At 39.5% G+C, this 24,901-nt stretch overlaps 1 protein-coding gene across 1 annotated transcript in view; it reads right to left on the minus strand.

Annotated features, from left to right (window-relative positions):
• Window positions 1–24,901, minus strand: part of TRIO (trio Rho guanine nucleotide exchange factor) — a 433,907-nt gene that overhangs the window by 24,553 nt on the left and 384,453 nt on the right. The window contains exons 36-48 of the mRNA XM_065399163.1: window positions 24,178–24,348; window positions 20,762–20,857; window positions 17,917–18,065; window positions 17,055–17,121; window positions 14,052–14,155; window positions 13,226–13,295; window positions 12,042–12,131; window positions 10,311–10,403; window positions 9,633–9,683; window positions 9,326–9,403; window positions 8,581–8,772; window positions 7,310–7,487; window positions 5,634–6,391 (exon numbers count right to left, since the gene is read on the minus strand). Coding sequence (XP_065255235.1) covers window positions 5,634–6,391; window positions 7,310–7,487; window positions 8,581–8,772; window positions 9,326–9,403; window positions 9,633–9,683; window positions 10,311–10,403; window positions 12,042–12,131; window positions 13,226–13,295; window positions 14,052–14,155; window positions 17,055–17,121; window positions 17,917–18,065; window positions 20,762–20,857; window positions 24,178–24,348 — 2,097 coding nt within the window. The remainder of the gene's footprint in view (window positions 1–5,633; window positions 6,392–7,309; window positions 7,488–8,580; window positions 8,773–9,325; window positions 9,404–9,632; window positions 9,684–10,310; window positions 10,404–12,041; window positions 12,132–13,225; window positions 13,296–14,051; window positions 14,156–17,054; window positions 17,122–17,916; window positions 18,066–20,761; window positions 20,858–24,177; window positions 24,349–24,901) is intronic.

The following is a 24,901-nucleotide window of genomic DNA, read 5'->3' on the forward strand; positions in this document are numbered from 1 at the left end:
AAAGAGACCAAAAATTAAGGCTAGAACCCAACCTAATCAAAGCTGGGAAATTCAGCATTGAAGCAGATGATCATTCTCACCTTGCTTCATTTGTTGGAGCTTAGGACAGTAGCCCAATCTTGCATATTGCGTATAATAAGGTACAAAAGGGCAAAATGAATTGGCGTTTGTTATTGTCTCTCTAAAACATTAATGCTTGCCAGTTTCGTTTGTAAAGACTAACAGATTTATTTGGGCATAAGCTTTCGTGGGTAAAAAACCCACTTCTTCAAATGCATGGATCCACTCCAGGTATCTGAAGAAGTGGGTTTTTTACCCATGAAAGCTTATGCCCAAATAAATCTGTTAGTCTTTAAGGTGCCACTGGACTCCTCGTTGTTTTTGTGGATACAGACTAACACGGCTACCCCTCTGATAGGTTAGTTTGTGTGTTTTTTTATTCTTTATTTTTAAATGTGTAGGATGAGATAAATTACCTACTTTTTAGGGGTTTTTTTGTTTTTGTTTTTAAAAACCCTCTCCCTTGCGCCCCCACCCCCCCGGAAAAATAGAGCATTAATTGACTCATTTATAGCTATCCTTTTTCTCATATTCTATCAGTAAGTACAACCATTAGAAGCGCATGTAGTTACAGGCATGGACTCAACATTGTATGGGTATATCTGAATTTTTTGCCTTTCTCCTTAATAAGCATTGGCAACAAATGTAATGACTGATCAATAACTCAGATGATGTAAATCACACTATCAAAGTTTTTCAGCCAAGAAAAGTTATCTGTCCTGACAGTGGTTCCACCTGAAAAATCAGGTCTAGCTATTTCCTCTTGCGACTACCTTATGCTTGCTTCTGAAGTTTAATGAATGTCAACATACAATTTCTCATAAGACTAACAAACCAACTCCATATAGCTTGGCCCTGAACCATCCAGTTCCCTTAGGAAGGAGTTAAAAGTAAGCCAACCTGTAAACTGGGGGACTGGATGATTCCAGAGAATAACAATGTGGCATAAGTGTTGCTGCTCTGACTATATCTTAAGTCAATGACTATTATCACTACCACCACCCAATGGCTGGTCAATAGCCCAAGACATTAAGCTGATGGTGAAAAGTCCCCAACAGAAAATGCACTCTGTGCTGGCATTCTCAGTAGAGAGGGCAAGAATTCAACTGTCTCCCCATTATTAAGCCACTCCTATCTGATAATCAATATAAGCAGTCTATATCCTGAAATAAGGAAATTTCATTTTCACTTTGAAAATGAAAAGAAAATGGGCCACAATCTGCTCAGTTACATCAATATTAAGTTTCTTCAGATTTACACCAGTGTAAATGATAGTTTGGCCCAGTGTTTAATATGTGGTCGTGGTCAGGAGAGTAAAGCCTGCTCGAATGGCACCTTCTTATTCAACACAACTGCTCCTGGTGTATATTCTGAGTCATCACTGTAGGCAGCATGGTTCCACACACAAGTGCACTGGGCTGGGAGTTCTATTCCTGGCTCTTCCATCTACCAGCTGTGCGACCATGAGCATGTCACCACACCTCTCAGTGCTGCTGTTTCTCCTAACACTTTTGTGTGTGTCCCATCTATTTTGAATTCAAGTTATTAGGGGTAGGAACTCTCTCTGATTATGTGTTGGCACAGTACCTAGCACAGTGGGGTCTTTAGACACTACTAAAATATCTTAGTATTACCTGTAATACTGCTCTGGTGATTAAAGTAAGTATGTACTGCATTTCACTCCCAGTATCATGACAGAGCACAAAGAGCTCTGGGTGAGGGAACAGGATTTTATTCTGGGCTGCATACCTCAATAAGATAATTAACTAAATTCCAGTTAACTGACTTTGTATTACAGTTAACAATACTCAAGACAAAAAGAACCCAGGTTGACTCCCTCACCCTAGGGAGAGTCAATGGTCCCTGTAAACGGCATGTCTGAGGAGGGAGCATCTGCAAACTGCCTGCCTGGCCTGGGAGAGAACTTTCCCAGAGTAATTTCTAGAGCATATCATTTAAAAAAACATCCAATCCTAATTTAAAAATTGTCCACGATTGAGAATCCACCACAACCCTGGTAAATTGTTCCAAATGTTAGCTTCCCTCACTGTTAAAAATGTACACCTTAATTCCTTTCTGAATTTGTCTAGCTTCAACTTCCAGCCACTGAACTGTATTATACCTTTTTCTGCTAGACTGAAGAGCCAATTATCAAATATTTGTTCCCCATGAAGGTACATATAGACTGTAATCAAGTCACCCCTCAAACCTTCTCTTTGTTAAACTAAATAGATTGAGTCCCTTGAGTCCATCACTATCAGCATGTTTTCTGACCCTTTAACTATTCTTGTGACTCTTCTGTAAACTCTTTCCAATTTATCAACATTCTTGAATTGTTTTCCAGCAGTGGCTGCACCAGTGGAAAGTACAGAAGTAAAATAATCTCTCTACTCCTACTCAAGATTACCTAGTTATCATCCTTAACTCTGCTGGCCATAGATTTCTCCTTGTGTCCCTTTGCTTTCCTTATCAATCTTCTGTAATTTCTAATTTCTGATTTATATTCATTACTATTAACTTCCCCTTTCTTCCATTTGCTATATATTATTTTTAATTTTTTTATAGCTGCCTTCACTCCCCTTCTGTACCAGGTAGTTTCTTTTTCTTTTTTAACCAATATGGGAATCTAGTTACACGTTCTTAAACAATTCCCAATTATCATTCACATATTTCTGATTAAATTATGCCTCCCAGCTGATTTGGCTTGTAATTGTTTTCAGCTTTGTGAAACTGGGCCTATTAAAGCATCAAGAACACATTTATTAGTGATCCGGACTTTATTCTGTTGGCACATTATAAATGTGATCAAGTTATGATCATTTGTATCTAAGTTACCTCTAATTTTTAGTTCTGTGATCAGTTCCTCTTTATCTGTCAAGAAGAGGTCTAATACAGAATTCTCCCATGTTGGATGCAACACTTTTTGAGTTAGGAGATTGTCATAATATTTAGAAATTCCAGGGATGTTTTAATACTGGCAGCAAGACACATTCCAGAATATGTCACTTAAACTGAAGTCCCCATGATCACGCAGCTTTTTTTCCTATCCATTATATATAGATGTGAAAGAAGCCGGCCATCCTGTTTGGGGATCTGCAGCAGACACCAACTAATACCCCATCTTGTGAATTATCTGATAAGACATTGATCCATAAGCATTCAAGATCATTTTTTCTTGAGTTATCAGTGACTCGGAAACAGATAATGCCATTTTTGACATAGAGAGTGTCATTCCCAGTCTCCTTTTGCCTGTTTGCTCCTTCCTAAATAGGTTATAACCATTGATTTTAACATTGCAAACATGTAAATCATCCCACCAGAACTACTTGCCAACTGCTAGTACTGTCAGGGAAACTGCACAGCGATCTAGCCCAAGAAGGGAAAACCTGCAAAGTACCATGTCCCCCCTGCTTTCCCCCCATAATCCAAGCACTGTGTACCGTAAAAACTTAACCAAGAATTGTTTCCACATACTTGACAATCCTACTAAGTAGAAATCTTCTATGTTTTGAATAGGTGTTTCTCACAGCTTTTACAAGAGCCAGACTAGAAGGTTCATTTCATGTGTTTTTCAGGGTTGCCCCCTTTTCAGTTATGAAACAGAAACACATGCATACGTGAGTGCACGTGTATGTATATTTTTACACATATAATTTAACTACATTTATATATGTGTGTGTAAATATGTACAAACACACATCCACAAATGAATACACCTCTACCCCGATATAACGCCACCCGATATAACACGAATTCGGATACAACGCGGTAAAGCAGTGCTCCGGGGGGGCGGGGCTGTGCACTCCGGCGGATCAAAGCAAGTTCGATGTAACGCGGTTTCACCTATAACACGGTAAGATTTTTTGGCTCCCGAGGACAGCGTTATATCGGGGTAGAGGTGTACATCAAATTTAAGGACAAACCTTCACAGCTCATTTTCTCCAATTAGTCGATCACAGAGTGAAGTCACTAAGTTAAAATATGTGACATCACCTTGTATGACAGAAAGTGACATTATAGATGTAAAATTATGACCTACCTCTATAATCAAGCTAAAAGAGAAGGTGAGTTGTGAGGGAGAAGGCATATTTAGATAGTGTTGGCTACTGTAGAAAGCAAACACAGAAATTATGGCCTCCCTTTCAAGTTTGCATGAATGTCCCTGTTCAAAAAATGGAATTTTAATAATTGATTTAAAGCCTTATTTGGGAATGACAGGAGAAATTGGTGTTTATTGCTTTAGTATACATAAAAATATCTTATCTTATTAATGCTCTATTCATTTATTGAAAAGACATCTATTTACCCTAGATATCACATTAACATAACATTCTGCTAGACTAAAGAAAAAGATAAAGGCAAGACAAAGCCAAACCAAATGAAAATTAGAAAGGAGACCAGATCAAATAAAAAAGAATACATGCAAAGCACAATTTTTTTCCTCTAAGGCTATTACAAAGGTAAGTGTAATAACTAAAACATCAAGAGAGAGCTCTATATGTTAAACAATTCTACCAAGAAGTGCATGCGTTTAAAAAAGTATTGCAGGTTAGGTGATTTGCAATTGGTATTGTGTAGGAGCTGTGACAGGTACTGAAAAAACAAACACTTGTGAATACAACACTTAGTGAGAGAAAACCAAATGCTGGTAAAAGGCATGGTGACATGCCTATCACATTCACAGTGAGTGACATTCATTTGTTGTGCATTAAATTTGCACATGCCCCATGATCACTATGTTGCGTTTCCTGGTGGACATCGGTAGAGGATGTGGATTCTGTTAACCCTTTTTTCCCCACACACAAAAAAGTGCAGATTAAAAGGTTGAATCTCCAGATGCCCTAACAGAGTTTCTTTTACATAGGGGAATAAAAACGTGGAGTGAATATTTCCACTTTCTAACTTTTTGGGGGCTGACAGTGATAAGGGTTTTTTTTGGTTTGTGTGTTTTCAGTTGATACTTGGAAGCTTCACTGACCCGATATGGGATTTAAAGATGAGTGAAAAGAATGCTGCAGTTCAATTAAGGCTGAAAGGAGTAAAATAAGGCAACCCAGGGAGTGTGACGTGGATGCCTCACCAAAGTCAAAACTATATAGGAAAAAAACAAAAAAGGGATGGATGTGTGTGTGTGTGGGGGGGGAAGCCCCAAGACAATTGGCCAACCAGAAATTTAAAAAACGCTGTTGGTGGCGCACAAACAGAGGCCATGTGATTGTCAAATTCAGCATGTTAATTATCTGCCTTCGGATTAGAGACAAAAAAGCCAGGAGAGCAAGTTAGTAGGAATCAGACTAGTGATTTATGTTTTCAGCAGAGGTGGAAGTCACAACTTTGTTAGCAGTTGTGTTGTGTCTGTATACATATCACAAGTCTGTTTTATGCATACACACACAGACATAGAATATATATTCTATTTGCTTGTGTAGAGAAGATATTGGAACAGTTGATTATTTCAGAGCAGTGCAGCACTGGAGAGCCAGAAGTTAGTATGGAGAGTGATGGTAACGCACAGAAGGGGAGCATGGGAAGGTTTTAGAAGAGCTCGCAGGACAGAGGTGCTCCGCTCTTACCCCATTACTTTGGGTGGAGTGAACTGACTGCTCGCTGGTCGAGGAGCATGTGCTCATGCGGTCTGTGTCCTTGCTGTGTGAAGAGTGGCGGTGGACCTGGCGCTGGAGGGAGTCATTGTCCCCAGGGAAAGTGAAGGAGCCAGGGCGGCTGGCAGGGGATGCTGGGATGGAGCTCCAAAAGGAGCCCTTTTGCAGGGGACTGCTGGGTGGAAAGGTTTCCTTGCCAAAAGGAGAAGGGAAAGTCGTTGAGAGAGGAGAGTTCATTGGAGAGATGGCTCCTGGCCTTGGCTTCCCGAGCGTCAGAGATCCTATGCTGCTCCTTGAGCGATTGTCCTCCGAGCTCCCACGCAATTCTTTCTGGGCTCCGTCTGCTGACCCAGAAACGTTTCCAGCTGTCTTCCTGGGGCTCTCAATAACTTTCATCTTGGGAATCTGCTCAGCTTCTTTCTCAGGACCATCCGGTTCTGCAATGGGAGGGTGCCTGGCTGGCTGGCTGAGGCCAGTCTCTAGGGATGTGCTGTGGGGTGGCAGGGAGGGATTATGAATGGACATACCTGACATCTTGTCTGCCTCTGCTTGGGCGGAGGCTGCAGAGGAGACCAGGACTGGGGAATGGTGTCTGACAGGCTGGGGGATCCGGGAGGGCCTGCTACGGCTGGAGCTGGTAATTCCGCTACAGCTGCTGGGGCCGCTGCTGTTGCTGCTGCCACCGCCACCGCTACTGTGGTTCTTCTGATACTCAATTGGTGATGTCAAGGCTGCAATTTAAAAACAGGGGAAGGAGCAGAGGGAGAGAGAAGAGGGCAGGTTAAAGCTGGATATGTTTAATGCAACCTTAGAGTTTGATCAAAAACAAACTTTATTCTTACATTACACCTTTAACCCACTGACCTCAAAATGCTTTACAGACATTAATGCTTCATGACATCCCTGCAAGGTAGGTTGGTGGGTAAGATTATATTCCCAAAACAGACAGGGAAGCTGCGGCAGAGGTTAAGCAATTTCTCCTAGGTCACAAGTCAGTGGCTTAGTTGTAAATACCTGCCACAACTCCCAGCTCCCAGTCCTATGCTCTAACCACCACATCCTGTTTCCAACATGTTTTCTTACATGATTTTTAAACCAGTTCTTTCACAATGAAAAAAAAAAAATCTATGCTGAGGAAGAACGAGTGATTCAAAGCTAGAAACACTAGTGTGAAGGTCAGTGAACAGACCCTTTTGAGATCAGTGGCAATTACTAGCTTTTCCTAGCTTTCTCCTAGTGACACTAAATGTTATAGTACTAAATGCTGTTGAAAAAACTATGAAGTAACGCAACTGAAATACATTTATACTGTAATGTTAGGTTGTCACTTTGGTTCAGCCCTCCAAAAACTCCCATTTGTTTAAAGTGGATACACTATTTCCTCATATCAGAGGGACGTTGTCATTTTTAATTCTTTCCTATAAAGCACTTTGAAATAGTCAATCACAGGCCACTACACAAGTTCAAACATTTGTTGGGAAGTGGAAACAATGGGCATGTCCCCCCCAGCTGAAAGGCCTACTACCCCAGAAGAAAGAAATCTTTTGGAGTATTACTTAAACTAGAGCAGATGAAATATGAAGGAGAGCAAGTAGTTGGGGGCATCCAGTACCGAGCCTGCGGCAGAAAGATTAACACAAATGATTTACCATTCAAAAAATTACGCTGGTTTTCCAGAATTTGGTTGATTTCATGGATCCACAATTGGCGTACGCCTGGACTGGCAGAATGCAAAACAAAGGTCTCCAAGACATCCCCTGTTCTTGATGTTAGTGCAAATTTACATGGATCACTGTCCACGTTTTCCTCCAGGCAAAGACAACTCACCTTAATGAGAGAGAATTTATTGTATCTATTGTATTGCAAAGATACCACCAATAGCCCTAGCCAGGAGCTCTGAGCTTCTAAAGTCTTCAAAACATTTAAGATAATGATTATTTAATGTAGTCAGGATTACTGTAAAATAAATTATTAAATGAAACTAAGGATTAATGATGGATACTTGTCATCCTTGTCACATCACTTAAGATTTCACACAGTCACTAAGAGCATCTTGCATTTCAGAAACTATGACTCAAGGTCAGACAGAAGTCAAATGTGATCCATTCCACGGTAGCACAGTGAAATTCCCCTTAGTAAAGTCCTCCGCTCACGCCTTCCTTTTATTTAAAATACTACAGTAGTTTTGTACTTTAATCTGTAGTCTATAAAGATTCCACTATAAGAAAGCAACTATTTCCAAACAAGTACAAGCTGCCAAATCAGAGCAGGACTATGAAGCATAGCTCAGTATAGCCATTCAGATCAACCCATGCACATACCAATTTACCCTCTTGCTCAGAAGCCCCCAGTCAGATTACTGCTGGGTGTATCCAACATAACTGTGCAGCACACTACTGTTTAAGGGCAGGGCTAAAATGTTTGAGGGATCAGCCTGTGGAAGTCGAGTCATGTGATTTGACAGACGTTCTAGTCAAGATTTCAGTACTGTTGGCAAGTATTCACATTTGGTTTGGGCTGAGATTTCTTGGGGACTAATACTTTCAAGTTACTGCCTTCAAGCTTTACGATACAGACATGTTACTGTAAGGGCAGGTATTACAATGATCTGTGATAAGATGTGAACACAGAGTTGAGACACAGCCCTGTAGTGTAGGGCATATCAAGTTACAATGAGTACATTTATATTACTGTATTTAAGGCAGAAGAGGTCAGAAAGCCGGCATGGAAAGATTTTAATGTGTTGTCACAGCTGAGCACAGAATTGTTTGCATGTGTTTTTAGTAGTGAGCTTAATGCTACCATTCTTCTAGGTTTACTGGTAAAGACATAGGTTCATGAGTTGGTAGGCCATTACCAGAAAATGATTACCTTGGTACCCCACTGTACAAACCCTATCATGCTCACAGACAACAGTTACCTTGATACTGTTTTTAAACAAGAATCCCGGCATGGAGAAACCTTTCTTTTTATCTAGTGGCTCACTGAATATGACAATCTGCTCAAACAGGAAGACCCGCCTTTCTTTGCAACGTGGCAGAAGTCCCGTGTCCTGGTCTGTGACCAAGAATGTGTCCTGCAGCAGGAGTTTACCCTGGGCTACAATTTTACCCTAAAAAACAGAAGCAGAAACAAATTCATTTAATCCATTAGTTAATTTTTCTGAACCTCTCCAAGAAATAAAACCTCATTACAAGCGTTTTTTAGTGTTCAGAGTAGTTTTTATGTATGTTCACTGATTGATACATGAGAGAAAGGCACTCACTCACTCAAAATCCCTTTTAAATCATTTGTATGCAATTGCCTAACTTCTTGCAAGAAGATATTTCAAAATGATAATGTCATATTGAAAACATTTCCCACACTGGTAGTTCCTGAGGATCAATTTTACTCATATAGGAGTCAAGCAATGCGAGAGACAAGACAGGTCATGTTTTTGAGAAGATCGGTCAAACAATGTACCAGGCTGGCCTGCTCTTGGGCAGGGCTCACATTAAGATTCTCCTTTCCCATTTTGCATTAACACAAATTAGTAGGAGCAAAAATTTGTGTCCCAGATAGTGAGAAATGCAGAACCATCCCAGATACAATATAAATTCATCTGGAAATATGTCATAAAGAGAACAGAAATGTATGCACCATTTTAAGAAAGAAAACCAACTTACATCAAATCCTTGAAGGCGGCCAACATTCATCATGTCGTTGCACCGTTTCGGTACTATGCACATGACCTCTACAGCTCTCTGTTAAAGCCAAGGAGAGAAAAATCAAAATTTAACTCTCCAATGGTGGATTGTGTGTGTCATGGCAGGGCCTTTACAATATAGTTCAGTGTATTTAATCAGCAGGACAATTACAGCTGAAACAGAACAGTAGTTTTATATAACCCGACTTGTTCACAAGCACTGCACTGGAAGTAAAAGAAGTGTGGAACACAAGTATGTAAGTCAATAAAGAAAATGCCAAAAGTACCTCTAGTTCTGTTGTGTCAAGGTTAGCTTTTTTAGAGTATTTGAGGAAGTCCTGTAAGGGAAAAGGTAAAATTATCTCAAGTCCAAACTGGCTCCTATTTGTGTGAGAATTAAATGTTCCAAATGATGCTCTTAAGAAAATAATAAAAATACTTAATTTTTCAAAGCCTCTTTCTGACATGCGTTAGGTATGTTTTTAGTGCTAAGCTTCACATCTGATTTCGGATCATTCAAGAACATTTACTGAGTCATCAATCCTCTTTGGTAGAAAGGGTCAATAATACATTTTGCCAAACACTCAGACAAAAGGTGCTAAAGGAATTATAAAATTAATTAAAGAAAAAAATCAGAGGAAAATCAAACAAATTTTGCCTTCAGTTACATGGGTGCAAATCCTAAGCCCTTCCACTACACTGAAGAGTTAATGTGGATTTACACTGGTTTAAACTGTATCAGAATTTGGTCCAAGCTATTTACTGTGATTCAGAGAACTATGTGAACCCAAGTTAGGAAACAAACTGAAATACAGTATTAAAAATTCTGGTTTATGTCGAGTACGAAGAGCCCCTTCACCATTTACAATTCTACTACCCAAAAAACAAAGCCAACAGTAATAAGATTTTTCAGTTCTTCTTTAGTAAAGGTGGTTACACTGAAAGGGTACCCAGCATCACCTCACCTTGAGTAACAATTGGTATTTCATAATTCTCTGCACTGGTTTTATTAGCAAGTCTGTGAGCTGAAGTCTGTGGCCCAGGCGCTGCTTCAAGTCCTAAAGGTTGTAAAATGAAGAGCGTTAGCTTTAAATTTTACTGGTTTTACTTGGATATAGACCAGTACTTTTACTGTCAAGGAGCTAAGGCAGACAGCAGAAATGAATTTAATGTTGAATTTGTGCTCCAAATTCTCATTTTCTTGTGACAACCTTAAAAGCCATTCCTGTTTTATTTGTATCATCTTTATTCCCAAAGTATTCCAAATTCTGTCTTTTCAAAGCTTTTCTTATAACCATGGGGCCCAGTTCTTCAGTCCTTACTTTGGATCCAAACCTGCAAAAGCTTATGCACATGAATTCAATAGTAATGCTCACATGCTTCAAGCATTTGCAGGACTGAGATCTTAAGGTGGTCTCATGGGGAGAGCTAGTATGATACTATGGGCAGACTGGGTTTGACGATGTGGGAAGGGAGCTGCTGGCAAAGCAGTCACACAAATTCCTTTGCACTTCCTATGCCAGGGGTGGGCAAACTCCGGCCCGCGAGCCGTTTTAAGCCAGCCTGCACCCCTGATCCCCCTCCCACCCTCTGAACCCCTTGGTCCCAGCCCAGAGCTCCCTCCTATACCCCAAACTCCTCATCCCCAGAGCCCGCACCCCAACCCCAATTTTGTGAGCATTCATGGACTACCATACAATTTCTATTCCCCGATGTGGCCCTCGGGCCAAAAAGTTTGCCCACCCCTCCTGTCCTATGTGCTGCAGAAAGGATTTCTATCCCAGGCCACATAATCCTGTGTTGATGGCCACAAAGAAATAAACCAGGGATGAGGCTTCAAAACAACCTCTCCACAGATCCAGTCTCACCAATATCTGTGCAATTACTGAAACTGCTATTCCAACTCACTGGCTGGAATAGCAACCCTCAAAAGGGACCAGCAGCCCTCAAGGGGACCAGCAACCTCAAATAACTCCCATAGCCTGGCAATGAAAGGCGGATTTTACTTTCTCAACAGCCCCTCATTCCACCCAGCTAGAGCTCAAATACTCCTGCATTCTGGAGGGTGGAATGGATTTTATTCTTAGTTTATTCATAAAACATTCCCACAAACTTCAACAGTGCTTTTGTTGAAGACAAAACCTTAAGCTAAAGGTTTTGTCTTAACACCTCATGTTTTGTCTACAGTATCTGAATTTCTGATGCGTCTTAAAAATACTGTATAGCGAAAACAAATTTTGCCATTTGCATCCATATTGTAATCCATCCCTCTGTCTGCATTACTGTTTAATAATAAGTATAATACACCTCTACCCTGATATAACGCTGTCCTCAGGAGCCAAAAAAATCTTACCGTGTTATATTGAACTTGCTTTGATCTGCCGGAGTGCGCAGCCCCACCCCCCCGGAGCACTGCTTTACCGCGTTATATCTGAATTCGTGTTACATCGCGTTATATTGGGGTAGAGGTGTACATTAAAAACACCTGCCTTGGCCTACCAAGAGTGAAGCTCATTCATTTGGTATCAATGAATGTATCTCAAATTTGAGTACCAGCAGCCCCCTTCTGAGGGTAGTGGCAGCGGTGCTAATCTATCTCTTAAAGAGCAACAAAATTAAAGAGCAAAGAAGAACTCATAGTCTGGAATTAAACCCAACTTCCACCCTGAAAATGTATGTTACTCTCTGAGACTTACCTCAAAAAATGTATCAATGTATTCCGAGACAATGTGCTCAGACTTTGGTTTGTTTTGGCAGTAAACTATGTACATGTGCAACCTTCTCTCCTAGGAAGAATAAACAAAGAGACACAAAGATAATGTACTGCAGTCAGAAAAAAAGTGACAGGCTGAGATGGAGTATAATAAAAAAGCACATATATCTAAATGTATCCTTCTACGTTAAAAGGGTCATTCTGCCTTCTGGTAGAATAAATTCTGTATCAAGAACAAATAAGCAGGTATACTTCAAACATAACAAATTAAGAAATTAGCCAGAAAAGAAAAATCCTCAAATAGTTTGAAGTATCTGTCTAAGAGTTACTATTAGTTGAAAACTGGATACCTCTGACCCAAAAGTGTAACTGTACATGCAGAAGTTATAGATCTGAACATGGTACTACACAAACATCCACACAAATACACCTGACATTGGGACACCGAGAACGATAAAATCATGGAAAAACAGACAACGGAGTTGCATATAATACTTTGAAATTCAAAGTATTTCACAAAATTAGCATTTGAGATATTATTTATCATAATTACTTCTAAGGTGCTGATTACTGTGGTATCCAAGTGTAGTGCACTATTTTAATTTCCATTTTATAGCAAGGCGGGAAGGAAAAAAAGGTGAGTGACTTGTCTAATGCTGCAGAGGAAAGCTCAGAATTAGAATTCATGAATTCCTGGCTCTTAAACTTGTACCTTTTTCTTCCAAGGTAAGTGGTAAAAAGAGACATATGATGTTAGACTAGATACAGAGCTAGAAAATAAATCCTCCATAGGTCACTCAGTTCTCCCAGTGCCAAACAGATCTTTTTCATCTAGAGTTTTTATTACTCTGTAAGTACTGCATTAGGATTTGAGAGGATATTTTTTTCATCTGGTCATATGAAACTACAGCCTCCTAAAAGAGGAGCTGAGATTGACTTGAGAGACAGGTACCCTGTTAACAATTTTCTCCACAAGAAGGCATTGCAAACAAAAATTAGACTCCCTGTTAACCTAATTCTGTGTCTCTGCCTCTTACCCTGTGTTATTTTATTCTACTGACTTTTCACCTGTGCTGCTCCACAGATAAATCCTTTATATAGTGAGGTTAGTCACTAGTAATACCAGCCATTGGCACTACCTGCTTGAAAGAGGATGTTTGTACTTACATGCTTAACGAAGAGGGATCCCAGTTTTTCTGGATCTTCAAGGCACTTCTCCAATTCTCCTAAAAAGAAGCTGAACAAAGAAGAAATCATTTAGCTTGTACCACATTATATGGCAACAGGTAATCTTAAAACAAAGTGGTGGTTGCATTCTTTGTGTTCACACTCTTTTCACTGCTGTGATCCTTGTCCTATCTGCAACTGAAGCCTATATAAAGAATATATTGCAGGGCTTCAAAGCAAGAGGCATTTTTAAGTAAAGAACAAAAAGAAGCAACATAGTGATTCATCATTGCAATCCTTTTGTTTGCTATGGGGATTCAACTTTCTCTTCTACTCATTCTGACTCCTTGATGTGCTCATAACTACACTACCACTGAAATTTGAGAATAAAAACTGTTTTTGACCATTCACAGGTTAGCCTCTCACTGTCAGAAAAATAGGTAAGTACCTCGCATGTTACTGCATAAGATACGGGATTTTTTCTTTTCCTTAATGCATTCTTAATAGGATCAACTAAATAGTCACATTAAATGTTATCTATACAAGACAGGTCAATCCAAATGCTTGATATGTTTACATATTTATTCTGAATAGTTTCCATACAAATAACTATAGGAATAGTCTCAACTCAGAAATTAATTTTAACTGTAAAAGTGTAGGACCAGCTGCTCTTAATTTCTTGTTACTTGTTTTTATAACCTTTGAAACACTTTTATTGCCATCTAGTATTGTATAGATGTAGGGTTTTTTCCCTGTGTGCATTCAGTATGTTATAAAATTATTTTCTACCAGTAACAGATAATTCTTAAATTAAAAACATACATACTCTCTGTGCCAGTCATAAATTTGGTGAATGTTGCCGAATACAATCTTGTCTTTCCCCTTCATGTCATCAGGTACACCATCTTCTTTCATAAGTGCCATGTAACCCTGAAACAATCCAGAGCAATTCTTTGTGAAATGTCCAGGTTTAAATGGTGGGTTTCTTTCTCTCTCTCTCTCTTTAAGGAGCTTAAGAATTTTTAAACTGCAAGCTCTTATTTAAGTCACTTAATCAATAGGGTGTAAGAATCCAATATTACACGTAGCAGTGTATTTAGCTGTCAAATTAACGATTTTATTGAAATAAGATTTGTCTCAACTACATTTAAATGTAGCCAGTTTTTTTAATTTCATTTTTCAGTGTATTTTAACTTCCCACAAGTACATGAAATCAAAGTTTCACATTTCCCAGTTCTAAAAAGCATTTCTTTTCACATTTGGCCTGGTAAGCCTTCCGTTTACAGAGACCACATTGTGGTCCCAAATGACTTTATGATGTCCCATCTGAAACACTGACGGTAATAGGCTTTTTTTTTTTGCCTTATAGCTTCCCAGCCCTATGACCTTGTACAATTATTGAAAAGGGGTATACTTCTCCATCTATTTTATTGGCATTTTTTTAACATTATCTTTCACAAAGCATCTTTCAAAGCACAAAGATGCATAAAATGAAAGAAATACAGGATTATCTGGATGGTACCCCAATAAGAATTTGACAAATTGTCTCTCATCAATGTCTGTAAGAAATCCACAGTAAGAAGAATTTTTAAAAAATCTGGAACCTTAACTTGTAATAGAGTTCCCTTCTTACTAGTTCCCATTTAAGCACAGTAAAAAGAGTATTTGTCAACCACTAAACTTGGAATACTTAAGATCTTGTACATTAGCACTGACCTTCAAGCATAGCATGCACATAGAGTAATACTTTGATCCCACCTATTTAATAAATACTAAATCTGTATAACTGTTTGTTTAGTACATTTAAGGCCTGGAGTATCTGATATTTATTAAAAAAAAAACTAGGAGTCCTTGTGGTGCTTTAGAGACTAACAAATTTATTTGGGCATAAGCTTTCGTGGGCTAAAACTGAGTATTTAGCAAGGGGAAATTAGTTTTTGTAAAAACAACTAGGAGTACTTGTGGTACCTTAGAGACAAACAAATTGATTTAGTTTCTGTAGTGACCCATCTATTCCCAGTCTCTATTCAGGCCTAATTTGATGGTGTCCAGTTTGCAAATTAATTCCAGTTCTGCAGATTCTTGCTGGAGTCTGTTTTTGAAGTTTTTTTGTTGAAGAACTGCCACTTTTAAGTCGGTTATTGAGTGATCAGGGAGACTGAAGTGTTCTCCTACTGGTTTTTGAATGTTATAATTCCTGATGTCAGATTTGTGTCCATTTATTCTTTTGCGTAGAGACTGTTCGGTTTGGCCAATGTACATGGCAGAGGAGCATTGCTGGCACATGATGGCATGTATCACATTGATAGATGTGCAGGTGACGAGCCCCTGATGGTGTGGCTGATGTGGTTAGGTCGTATGATGGTGTCCCTTGAATAGATATGCGGACATAGTTGGCACTGGGGTTTGTTGCAGGGTTTGGTTCCTGGGTTAGTGTTTTTGTTCTGTGGTGTGTAGTTGCTGGTGAGAATTTGCTTCAGGTTGGGGGGCTGTCTGTAAGCGAGGACTGGCCTGTCTCCCAAGGTCTGTGAGAGTGAGGGATTGTACTTCAAGATAGGTTGTAGATCCCGGATGATGTGCTGGAGAGGTTTTAGTTGGGGGCTGTATGTGACGGCTAGTGGTGTTCTGTTACTTTCTTTGTTGGGCCTGTCTTGTAGGAGGTGACTTCGGGCTCTGTCAATCTGTTTCTTCACTTCACCAGGTGGGTATTGTAATTTTTCTTAAAGTTTTTCTTAAAACTACAGTCAGTGGATGGGTCACTACAGAAACTAAATCAATTTGTTAGTCTCTAAGGTGCCACAAGTACTCCTAGTTGTTTTTACAAAAACTAATTTCCCCTTGCTAAATACTCACACCTTCTTGTCAACTGTTTGAAATGGGCCACCTTGTTTACATTGGCTCATTAACACTACAAAAGTGATTTCCACCCCTTCTTGTCAACAGTTGAGAATTGCCTACTTCCAACTTAAATTAAATTGGCTCATTAGCATTGACCCCCCACTTGGTAAGGCAACTCCCATCTTTTCATATGCTATGTATTTATACTTCCCTACTGTATGTTCCACTCCATGCATCTGATGAAGTGGGTTTTAGCCCACAAAAGCTTATGCCCAAATAAATTTGTTAGTCTCTAAAGTGCCACAAGGACTCCTCATTGTTTTTGCGGATACAGACTAACAGGGCTACCACTCTGAAACCTGATATTTATTCAACACTCTGGGCTGCTGCCTCACCTGGGAGATGGCTTTTAATCCAGTTAACAGACCTGTTAACCAGCTCCTCTAAGGAATATGTCTAAACTTGGGGAAAAGGTAATTTTCTGGAACATATTTGGAACTAGCTAAATCAGGAAATCAGCAGATCTAAGCAATTTACAAAGCAGGTCAGTATCATAATCCCCATTCTGCAGATGGGAAACAGACACAAAGAGGTGAAGAGACTTTCCTAATGTCACCCAGTAGAGCAGTAGCAGAGCCAGGAGTAGAAGCCAAGTCTCCTGAGTCCCAGTCCAGCGGTCTATCCACTAGACCACACTGCCTCAACTAATTAAACTGTGCCTATTGTTTCAGATGTTATCGGGTGTCACTGTTTAAAACATTAATGATAAAGAACTAATCTTCTTATAAGGGAAAAAAAGGATGCATGAAATAGTGTGAAGGAGAGACACTGGGAATTCTATATCAAATCCTGTTTTTTCTTAAATTCCTATAGAAAAACCCACACCTAAAGTAGACTCGTTCTTTTTCTTATGACAGAAGAGTGTGCAAGCTACAAAGATGACTGGCAATGGGATTAATAAAAGCAATTTAGAAAGGTTGAACTAACATACCTCAACTACATAACCCAGATCTCGGACGTAATCTCGCTCCGTCTCCACTAATTCCTGTAAGACATAGCTACAAGGAGGGGGAAAGGTGAAAAAACATTCAGGGAGAAAAATGTATTCATGTGGATAAAAATTCTTAAAGAGGATTAAGAATGGGCATACAACATTTTACAAGTTTGCAGTTATGCACATTTAGTAAGGTAGAGTTTACATTTGACTTTCCGAATCTGGATGCTTCACTGTCTTCAGGTCATTCTTACTTCTTGTGTTTACTAAACTATAGCTGCAGCAGCCAGGACTTTTGCTGCATGGGTCAGGACAATTAAAACATTAATTAAAAAGAATTCCAGTATTTGACTCACAAGAAACAGCACGAGATTCATAAGCAAACAAACTGAAGATGTCTTTATTATTTTAACACCGACATACATACGATTAATCTTCAATACCAGCTGAAATGTCAACGAATATTTCTGGATCTTCCCAACTATCATTTGAGTTCAAGGTAGAGAAAGACGGTTTCAGGAAAAAGCAATGATTTATGGTTTTTGGAACCTAAAAATACCCTTGAGAATATTTAAAAGCCAGCATCCTCCTCTATGAAGGCTGAGACTGACGTGTTTGACAGGACTTTTGGGTGAACTTAGTACTGGAAATAATATGCCTGAGAATTCTCTTTGAACAACAGCTGGTTTTCAGGAAGAACCAAATCATCCATTTGATGCCTAACATGCAAGCTGGAAGGGAAAAAGAACTACTTCTTCTGTTAAATTAAAACAGTCTGTTTTGAAAGGATGCAAAGGACTTTATAAATGTTACCTGATTGAGAACAGAGGGGAAATATAAATTTGTAAGCCAATCTTACTGTCGTCTTTTTAAAGAGCTGGATTTCCTTTCTTCCATTTCATCTATGGGTGACGAGGAAGAGAGAAGGGAGTTGTCTGAAGGGTTGAAAGATGGACTGCTGCTGTCACCTTGGTCTACCAACAGTGAACTTGGACGATCTTCCAGTGCCTAAAAGTGTATTCATAAAATGTTGCAATATTTATTCATCTTGCCGTCTATTCATGCTGTCTTTAAACGCACAAAGCACTGCACAAAATGAATACACATTTACAGTTGTTAAAAAATATGGAACCTCTGTTTTATACTCAAATGTTTACATTACCTTAGTGAGTTAAAAAAAAAATAAGACAGCGCTCTAGGGTGGCCATTAAAAAGTCAAAATTTGTCACACTGTTACCAATCTGTGGTAACTGTTGGTAAATGCTGAATTTTTAATAGAGATTACTATAATGAAGTTAGAACAATTTAAATCCTCACCATTGCATTTAAATGACAAGGGCAGAAAAAATTCAAGGGGACTCACAAAAACCAAAAACCCAACTCACCCCCTCCGAAGAGATGACCTCTCCCTCTTCTTCTTTATAAGGCAGGGATCGGCAACCTTTGGCACGCGGCCCACCAGAGTAAGCTCCTGGGCGGGCCGGGACAGTTTGTTTACCTGCAGCATCCACAGGTTTGGCCGATCGCAGCTCTCACTGGACGCAGTTCGCTGCTCCAGGCCAATAGGAGCTGCGGGAAGCGGCGCAGGCCGAGGGATGTGCTGGCCGCCACTTCCCGCAGCCCCCATTAGCCTGGAGCAGCAAACTGCGTCCAGTGGGAGCTGCGATCAGCCGAACGTGTGGATGCTGCAGGTAAACAAACTGTCCCGGCCCACCAGCGGATTTCCCTGATGGGCTGTGTGCCAAAGGTTGCCGATCCCTGTTATAAAGTATAAGTAGAAGTTCAGGAATAATTTTTCTTCAGCTTGTTTGTTTTCTTTCTTTCTTTTAAGCACACTAAGCTTTTCAGGGCAGGAACTCTGTTTTACTCTCTGTTTGTCAGGGGTGAAAGTAGACCGGTACGGTGTACCGGTAAGAAGCCGGTACCGGCCCATACGCAGCCGACGTCAAAGCGCTGCCATGGCAGCACTTTAACGTCACTGCCCCTTTTCCCCCCCATTGGCCACCCTACCGGCAGGGCCGCCGACTGGAGGGATGGGGGGTGTGGCAAAAGTGACAACGATGTTAAAGCGCTACTGGAATGCTTTAACATCGTTGCCTCTTTTGTCCCCCCTCGGGCCGCCGACAGGTGGGGGCAAAATGGGCAGCTGCCCTGGGATGGGGCCAGGCAGCGCAGATGGGCTGGCTGGGGAAAGCTGACCCCCAGCCCTGCCCCTTCTGCCCGAGGTCCCGCTCCTTCCTTTAAGGTCTTCTATATGTTTCAAAGCAGACAAAAAAAATTGCACAAGACCAATTTAAAAAAAAATTTGCAGGTCACCTTTAATCCTTTGGTTTCACAAAACTGTCTTTTCTCCGCACCTGCACTACATACAATAGTAACTGTCATTTATACTCTTCAAAATGAACTGTCAAAACCAGGGGCAAAATTCTGTGTTGAAAGAGGGTGCAGTTCCATTGCATTTGGAAGCCAGACAGCAAATATCATTTTATATGGTTTTGGAAAAGGAGGGGTGTTGGAGAGATTGTGTGAAAGACTGTTCTAGAAAGTATTTATTAAGTCAGTTTAACTCCAACCCATAGGGTCAGGTCTTGCTGCAGCTATTTATCATGTTTCCCCCCAACATTACAGTAAGATGTAGCTGAGCCGCACCCTGCTGAGTCAGATGCACTATTCAAGACCTTGAAATCAATAAAAACCCAGTAGGATTTGACCTCATACACAGACGGCCCGAAAACTAGGAGCAACTGATCTGTGTTGGTGAATAATCTGATGGGAGAATGATATCACCACTTGAGACTACATAGAGCAATCATGAAAACAGATAGCGGTGCTGAGCAAGCGTTGCTAATCACAGACAGTTTTATTTATTAAAATCTGATTTAGTTTTCCAGAGTGTCACATTTAAAAATACATCCTCTACCTTTCCTGTATAATGAAGTAAAAACTAAACCTCAAAGATATTATGAACGCATACACAAGCTAACAAAGAATTACTACATATAATGAAGTCAGAACTGTCCTCAGCAAGAGGAAAATGTGCTTGGTTCTGCATCTTAAAGGTATTCAAAGAAAGAAGAGTTTGGAAATAGTTTGTGTGTCACCTGAAAATATGAGATGAAAGTACTCTGCTGCAAACCAAGCTCTACACTACTTTAACACTGACCTCTGAGTATGCTTTTACAAAGTATTAAATTCTGTCTCTTCAAATAGCAATAAAACTCTCATATTTTTGATGTATTTTACTTGAGCAAACAAACTACTGTGAGGTAATGAAAGAGCATCTTAAATAGAAGCTTTACAGTTAACTCTCTGCTTGGCTTGTTTCATTCACTTATCCCTGGACAAGACATACTGTGAAATCTTTGGGGCAGGGACTCTAAAATGTAAGTTTATATATAGGGTATTGCACAGTGGAACTTTGATCCTTGATTGTGCTGCTAGATGCTACTGCTATACAAATAAATTTAAGTATGTTTCACATTGACTGGTAATCTTGTCTCTCTGAATATATGTATATTCCATATATGCTCGTACATTCATGAATACATGCCACTTTGCATGCACAAAGTTTTGAGACTGCTTTTGAAAATGGATGATGCTACATGTTGGAATTCATAGGGAAGTGTGTTGGAACTTTTTATACAGCGGGGCCGTTTGGAGTTGCCTTAGCTTCTGAATCATATTCATCTTCCAATCAGTCTCACCATTTTACTTTTGACGAGTTCCTCAATTGCGCTGACTAGTTCTGCTGCACTGGGTGTCTCAGAGCTGGTGGGGCGCACCAATAATCGAGAAGATGCCTGTGCAATGACAAAAAAGGGAAAATATGTTTACCTTAGTTTGTCACAGGCTGTCAAGATTCCTCTTTCAAGTACCTTTTCAGGTCAAGCTACCCAGCAAAGATTTCCCTTCAATTTAAGAATAAAACATTTCCTTAGAATTACGCAACTGGAATCTAAAATTTTTAAATAAACCCTGATAAACATTGAGAACTGTCCATGCATAGTTTTAATCTATTTCAATTAGTAGGATGTAATTTCATAATTCTCTTTAGCACATTATAGATCTGGGAAATATCCTTGGGAAACTTTCAACTGCTGACTACTATAAAGTCTATCAGGACAGCCATACAGATTGCAGTGATTGACCTGATTGACAATGAACAATTTAAGTATTTTTCCAACTCTGTATATAAATAAGAAGCAATTGTAAAAATAATTACAACACACAAACCTTGAAACAGGATTAAAAAATAACCAAGAAAATAAATCAAGAACATTTACATTTCTAAAAGGAGCTGGGGTATATTTCCCAGATTGAATGGGGGAAATCAAGCTCACCATTCTGTGTGTCATCCATTTTCCCCAAAGGTAAGTGCAGAGTATAGAAGATCTCTGGCCTCACAAGCTATAAGATGCCAGTTTATAGCTACAACTGAGGGTAAAAGGTATTCACAGTAAAGGATTCTGGGAGAGGGCTATTAAATTCAGCTTCCGTAATTAGCAAACACACAGCTGGTTTGCAGATTACATGTATCATTAAATAACTGGAAAGAGGAACAGGGTACAATATGAACCTTACTTCATATTAAGGAAAGGACGGATATACATCATGCAATACAGGCTAAACGGTTCTGCAAATGTTTCAAACATGTTGGACAAACAAAGAAATTACATTCATAATGATTTTAAACAGAATGCTCTTGACTGTGGTTTTCAACCCCATTATTGAAAACAAGGACTGCAAAGATATGGGTGTGCTTTTGTTTGCCTCACTGAGAAAGGAACACGGGGTAGGGTAAATGAGGGAATCACAACTAACTTTAAATGGAAAGGTAAGGGAATTGAGCCAAAGCAGAGACAGAACACAAATCAACGTAATGCTACAGTCAAAATTTACAAAAAGAGAAAAAAACAAAACACAAAAATAATTAGTTTTACAATATAACAACTGTACTGAAACATCAATATTGTTTATCCAAAAATAAATGCAAAAAACTCATAAGCTGCTATTCAATGCAATAAATGAATTGTGCAATGATTCTCCAAACAGAAGCATGTGTACTATACAAGAAATGCTAATGAAAAAAAATGAGTCTGTTATTTAGTGATATTAGAGAAACCAATATGGCCTCATACCTGGTGCTTGCATATACATCCAAAACTGAGCAAGCCCACATGCAATGGGCCTTTGGGACAGATGTTGCCGCTGTCACAATCCCACTCCCAAGTGCTACTAAAAACAACTTGACAAAACCTATGTCCTAAACGTGCATCCAAGACAAAGTTTAAATCTGGATGTGGATCAGAATCCAAACTACCATGAAGTTGGCAGTGTTTGGGTACAAGGTTCGGTCTATTAGAGACAGACAGAAACACTATGGGAGCATGTTTCTGTCCTCCAAGGGATTCATATTAAAACAAAGTAAATCCTTCTCCAAGGTCCTGCTTACACCAGTGTTGAAAATGCATGAGGCAGATCATCGTTCAAACATGGTTTTTTGCAAGCATGGTGATAATCTGGCAAGTGAGGGCAAAACATATCTTTTGGTGCGTTACACAACACTGTGCTAAAGGTCCAATCTACACTGAAAATGCAAAATGAATGGAGACCAAATTATAACATGGCTTCCTCTGATATAATTGCATTTGTAAAGCAGATGGACCTATACAATAAGGGCATTGTTAGTATGTGTTGTTCGTATCACAGTTACTGAATATACTGGTTAAGAAATCACGTTAGCAGCTTGCTAGCAAGAGTTTTTAAACATGATTCTCACCAACACTATTGCAACTCTAGCACACAAAGGGTCAGACAATTTTCTAACCAGCAGAAAAAAAAAACCCAACAATTTTTAAAAGAATAAAGAGATTTGAAGAATATAATTCTTTTTTTGATTTGGTCTCAGAAGTATTTCCCAGTATGTTCATCCATCATTTCCTGTATTGAGTCGGTTTCCAGTTCAGAAAAAAAGCAGGAAACTGGTGCATGCAGTACATGGAAAAACCACATTGCAATCCAGAAAGTGTCTACTTAAATTATGATTGAGATTCTCAGGAGAAAACAACAAGAGTGAAGGAGAGAAAGAAAAACTGTTGAAAAAAAATCTGCTTTATTAAGAAAGGCGAATAACTGCCAACAAAACTCACTAACAATGAGCTCATACCATATATTTCAACACTTAAGCATTTTAAAGAGCACAATGGGGACAAAATGATATTAGAGGTGAGGTCCATGCTGCAGAAGTCAATAGAATTTTCATTTTAAAATCCTCTATTTTCCGGCTTTGTGACTGCCTCATAAAAATTTGATTCATGTTGAAAATTGAAATAAAACATCTCAAAACCTGAGAGTGTTGAGAGATTTTTTTTTAAACCAACAAAATATGAAAATACGATTCATTTGGCAGATTGATGATCTCTACCCAAAACTTACCAGTTACTGGTTTCAGATACAGTTTTGCACTCTCAATTTAAACTTGACTTTGTTTGTTAAACTGAACAGTTTCAGGCAGCAAGTCACTAATGTGGACCAAGGCTTTATAGCACTTGAGGAAACTGTGGTGTGCTCACAATGGACATAGGACTTTATGTCGACATGAAAAACCATCTTCCTGTGCAAATGGAAAATGTTTGTAACAAAAACTCCAGGTCTGAGGATAACAGAATTGTTTTGTGAATTACCTACAGGATAAAAAGATTTCAGTCAGAAAGTTAACTGCTCCCAGAACAGCTCTTAACTAGTGGAAAGGGGGAAGACTAAGCATATATAAGCATGAAGTATTATAAAAATGTGAAGCCACTCAGAAGGGTGTGTGTGTGTGTGTGTGTGTGTGTGTGTGTGTGTGTGTGTGTGTGTGTGTGTGTGTGTGTGTGTGTGTGTGTGTGTGTGTGTGTGTGTGTGTGTGTGTTTTAAAACTCCTTTATGCACACAAAGATCAACTGCTCATCCCTACCTTTGCTATAAGGTCCTTTTTTAAACAATCATGTAAGGTTCCTATAATTGTGTACTCGATTGTACCCATATAATTACAGATGTTCCATAGCAAATCCCTTTAAGACACTCTAAATGTTATCAGTCTATCTCAGCATGTGAGATTCTTCCCTATTTCCCTTTTTACCTTGTCATCCTGGGAGTCTGGTTGGAGTAGACTGTGTTGCTGAATTGCCATTGGAGGGGGGAGTGGTACAGCATCTGCTCCTTCTTCACCTTCTTCCTCTCCACAGCTCTGCATGCCAGAAGAGGAGGATTTGGAGAGAGTGCCGCTGCTCAGCCCCTCATTCCGCCCTCTCTGCAATGAAGATCAAGACATTCATAAGATGCATAAAGCAGAGCAAGTGGAAGCTGTCTCTCAGATGCCGGACTACCTCTGAAGGCTCATCTCCAGCAAGCCTAGGGACAGCTAAACAGATCAACGTCTCAAGAGATAGAGACAGTTGTCAAAAATCTAACTACCTTAAAAGAGATGCAGTTTATGACGGGTTCAACAAGTAAGGCAACTGGGCTGATGCACTGAGTACAAGTGACTTGCAAGAACTTCAGTGTGAGTTTTACTACAGAAAAGGTTACAAACCGAGGCTTGGGAGTTGACTGCTGGGTTCCATCAGTGACTCTGATTCTGCTCAGTTTACCTCCGTAAAATGGGTGCAACATACGTAACTACAGACTTGGCATCTGTAGAGTACTCATGTCCTCAAACTGAAAGGTGCGACATGAGTACAAAATAGTATTAAAATATGGGATATTTTAACAAAATCCTACATTTCATCACTGGTTCTTCTTTAAACAGACCACATACTTTGTTTTTAATGTTTTCTGGGTAGAAAACAATCCTGTCAGCTACA

The sequence above is a fragment of the Emys orbicularis genome, chromosome 2 (genome assembly GCF_028017835.1).
Source record: "Emys orbicularis isolate rEmyOrb1 chromosome 2, rEmyOrb1.hap1, whole genome shotgun sequence".
Classification (NCBI taxonomy): Eukaryota; Metazoa; Chordata; order Testudines; family Emydidae; genus Emys; species Emys orbicularis.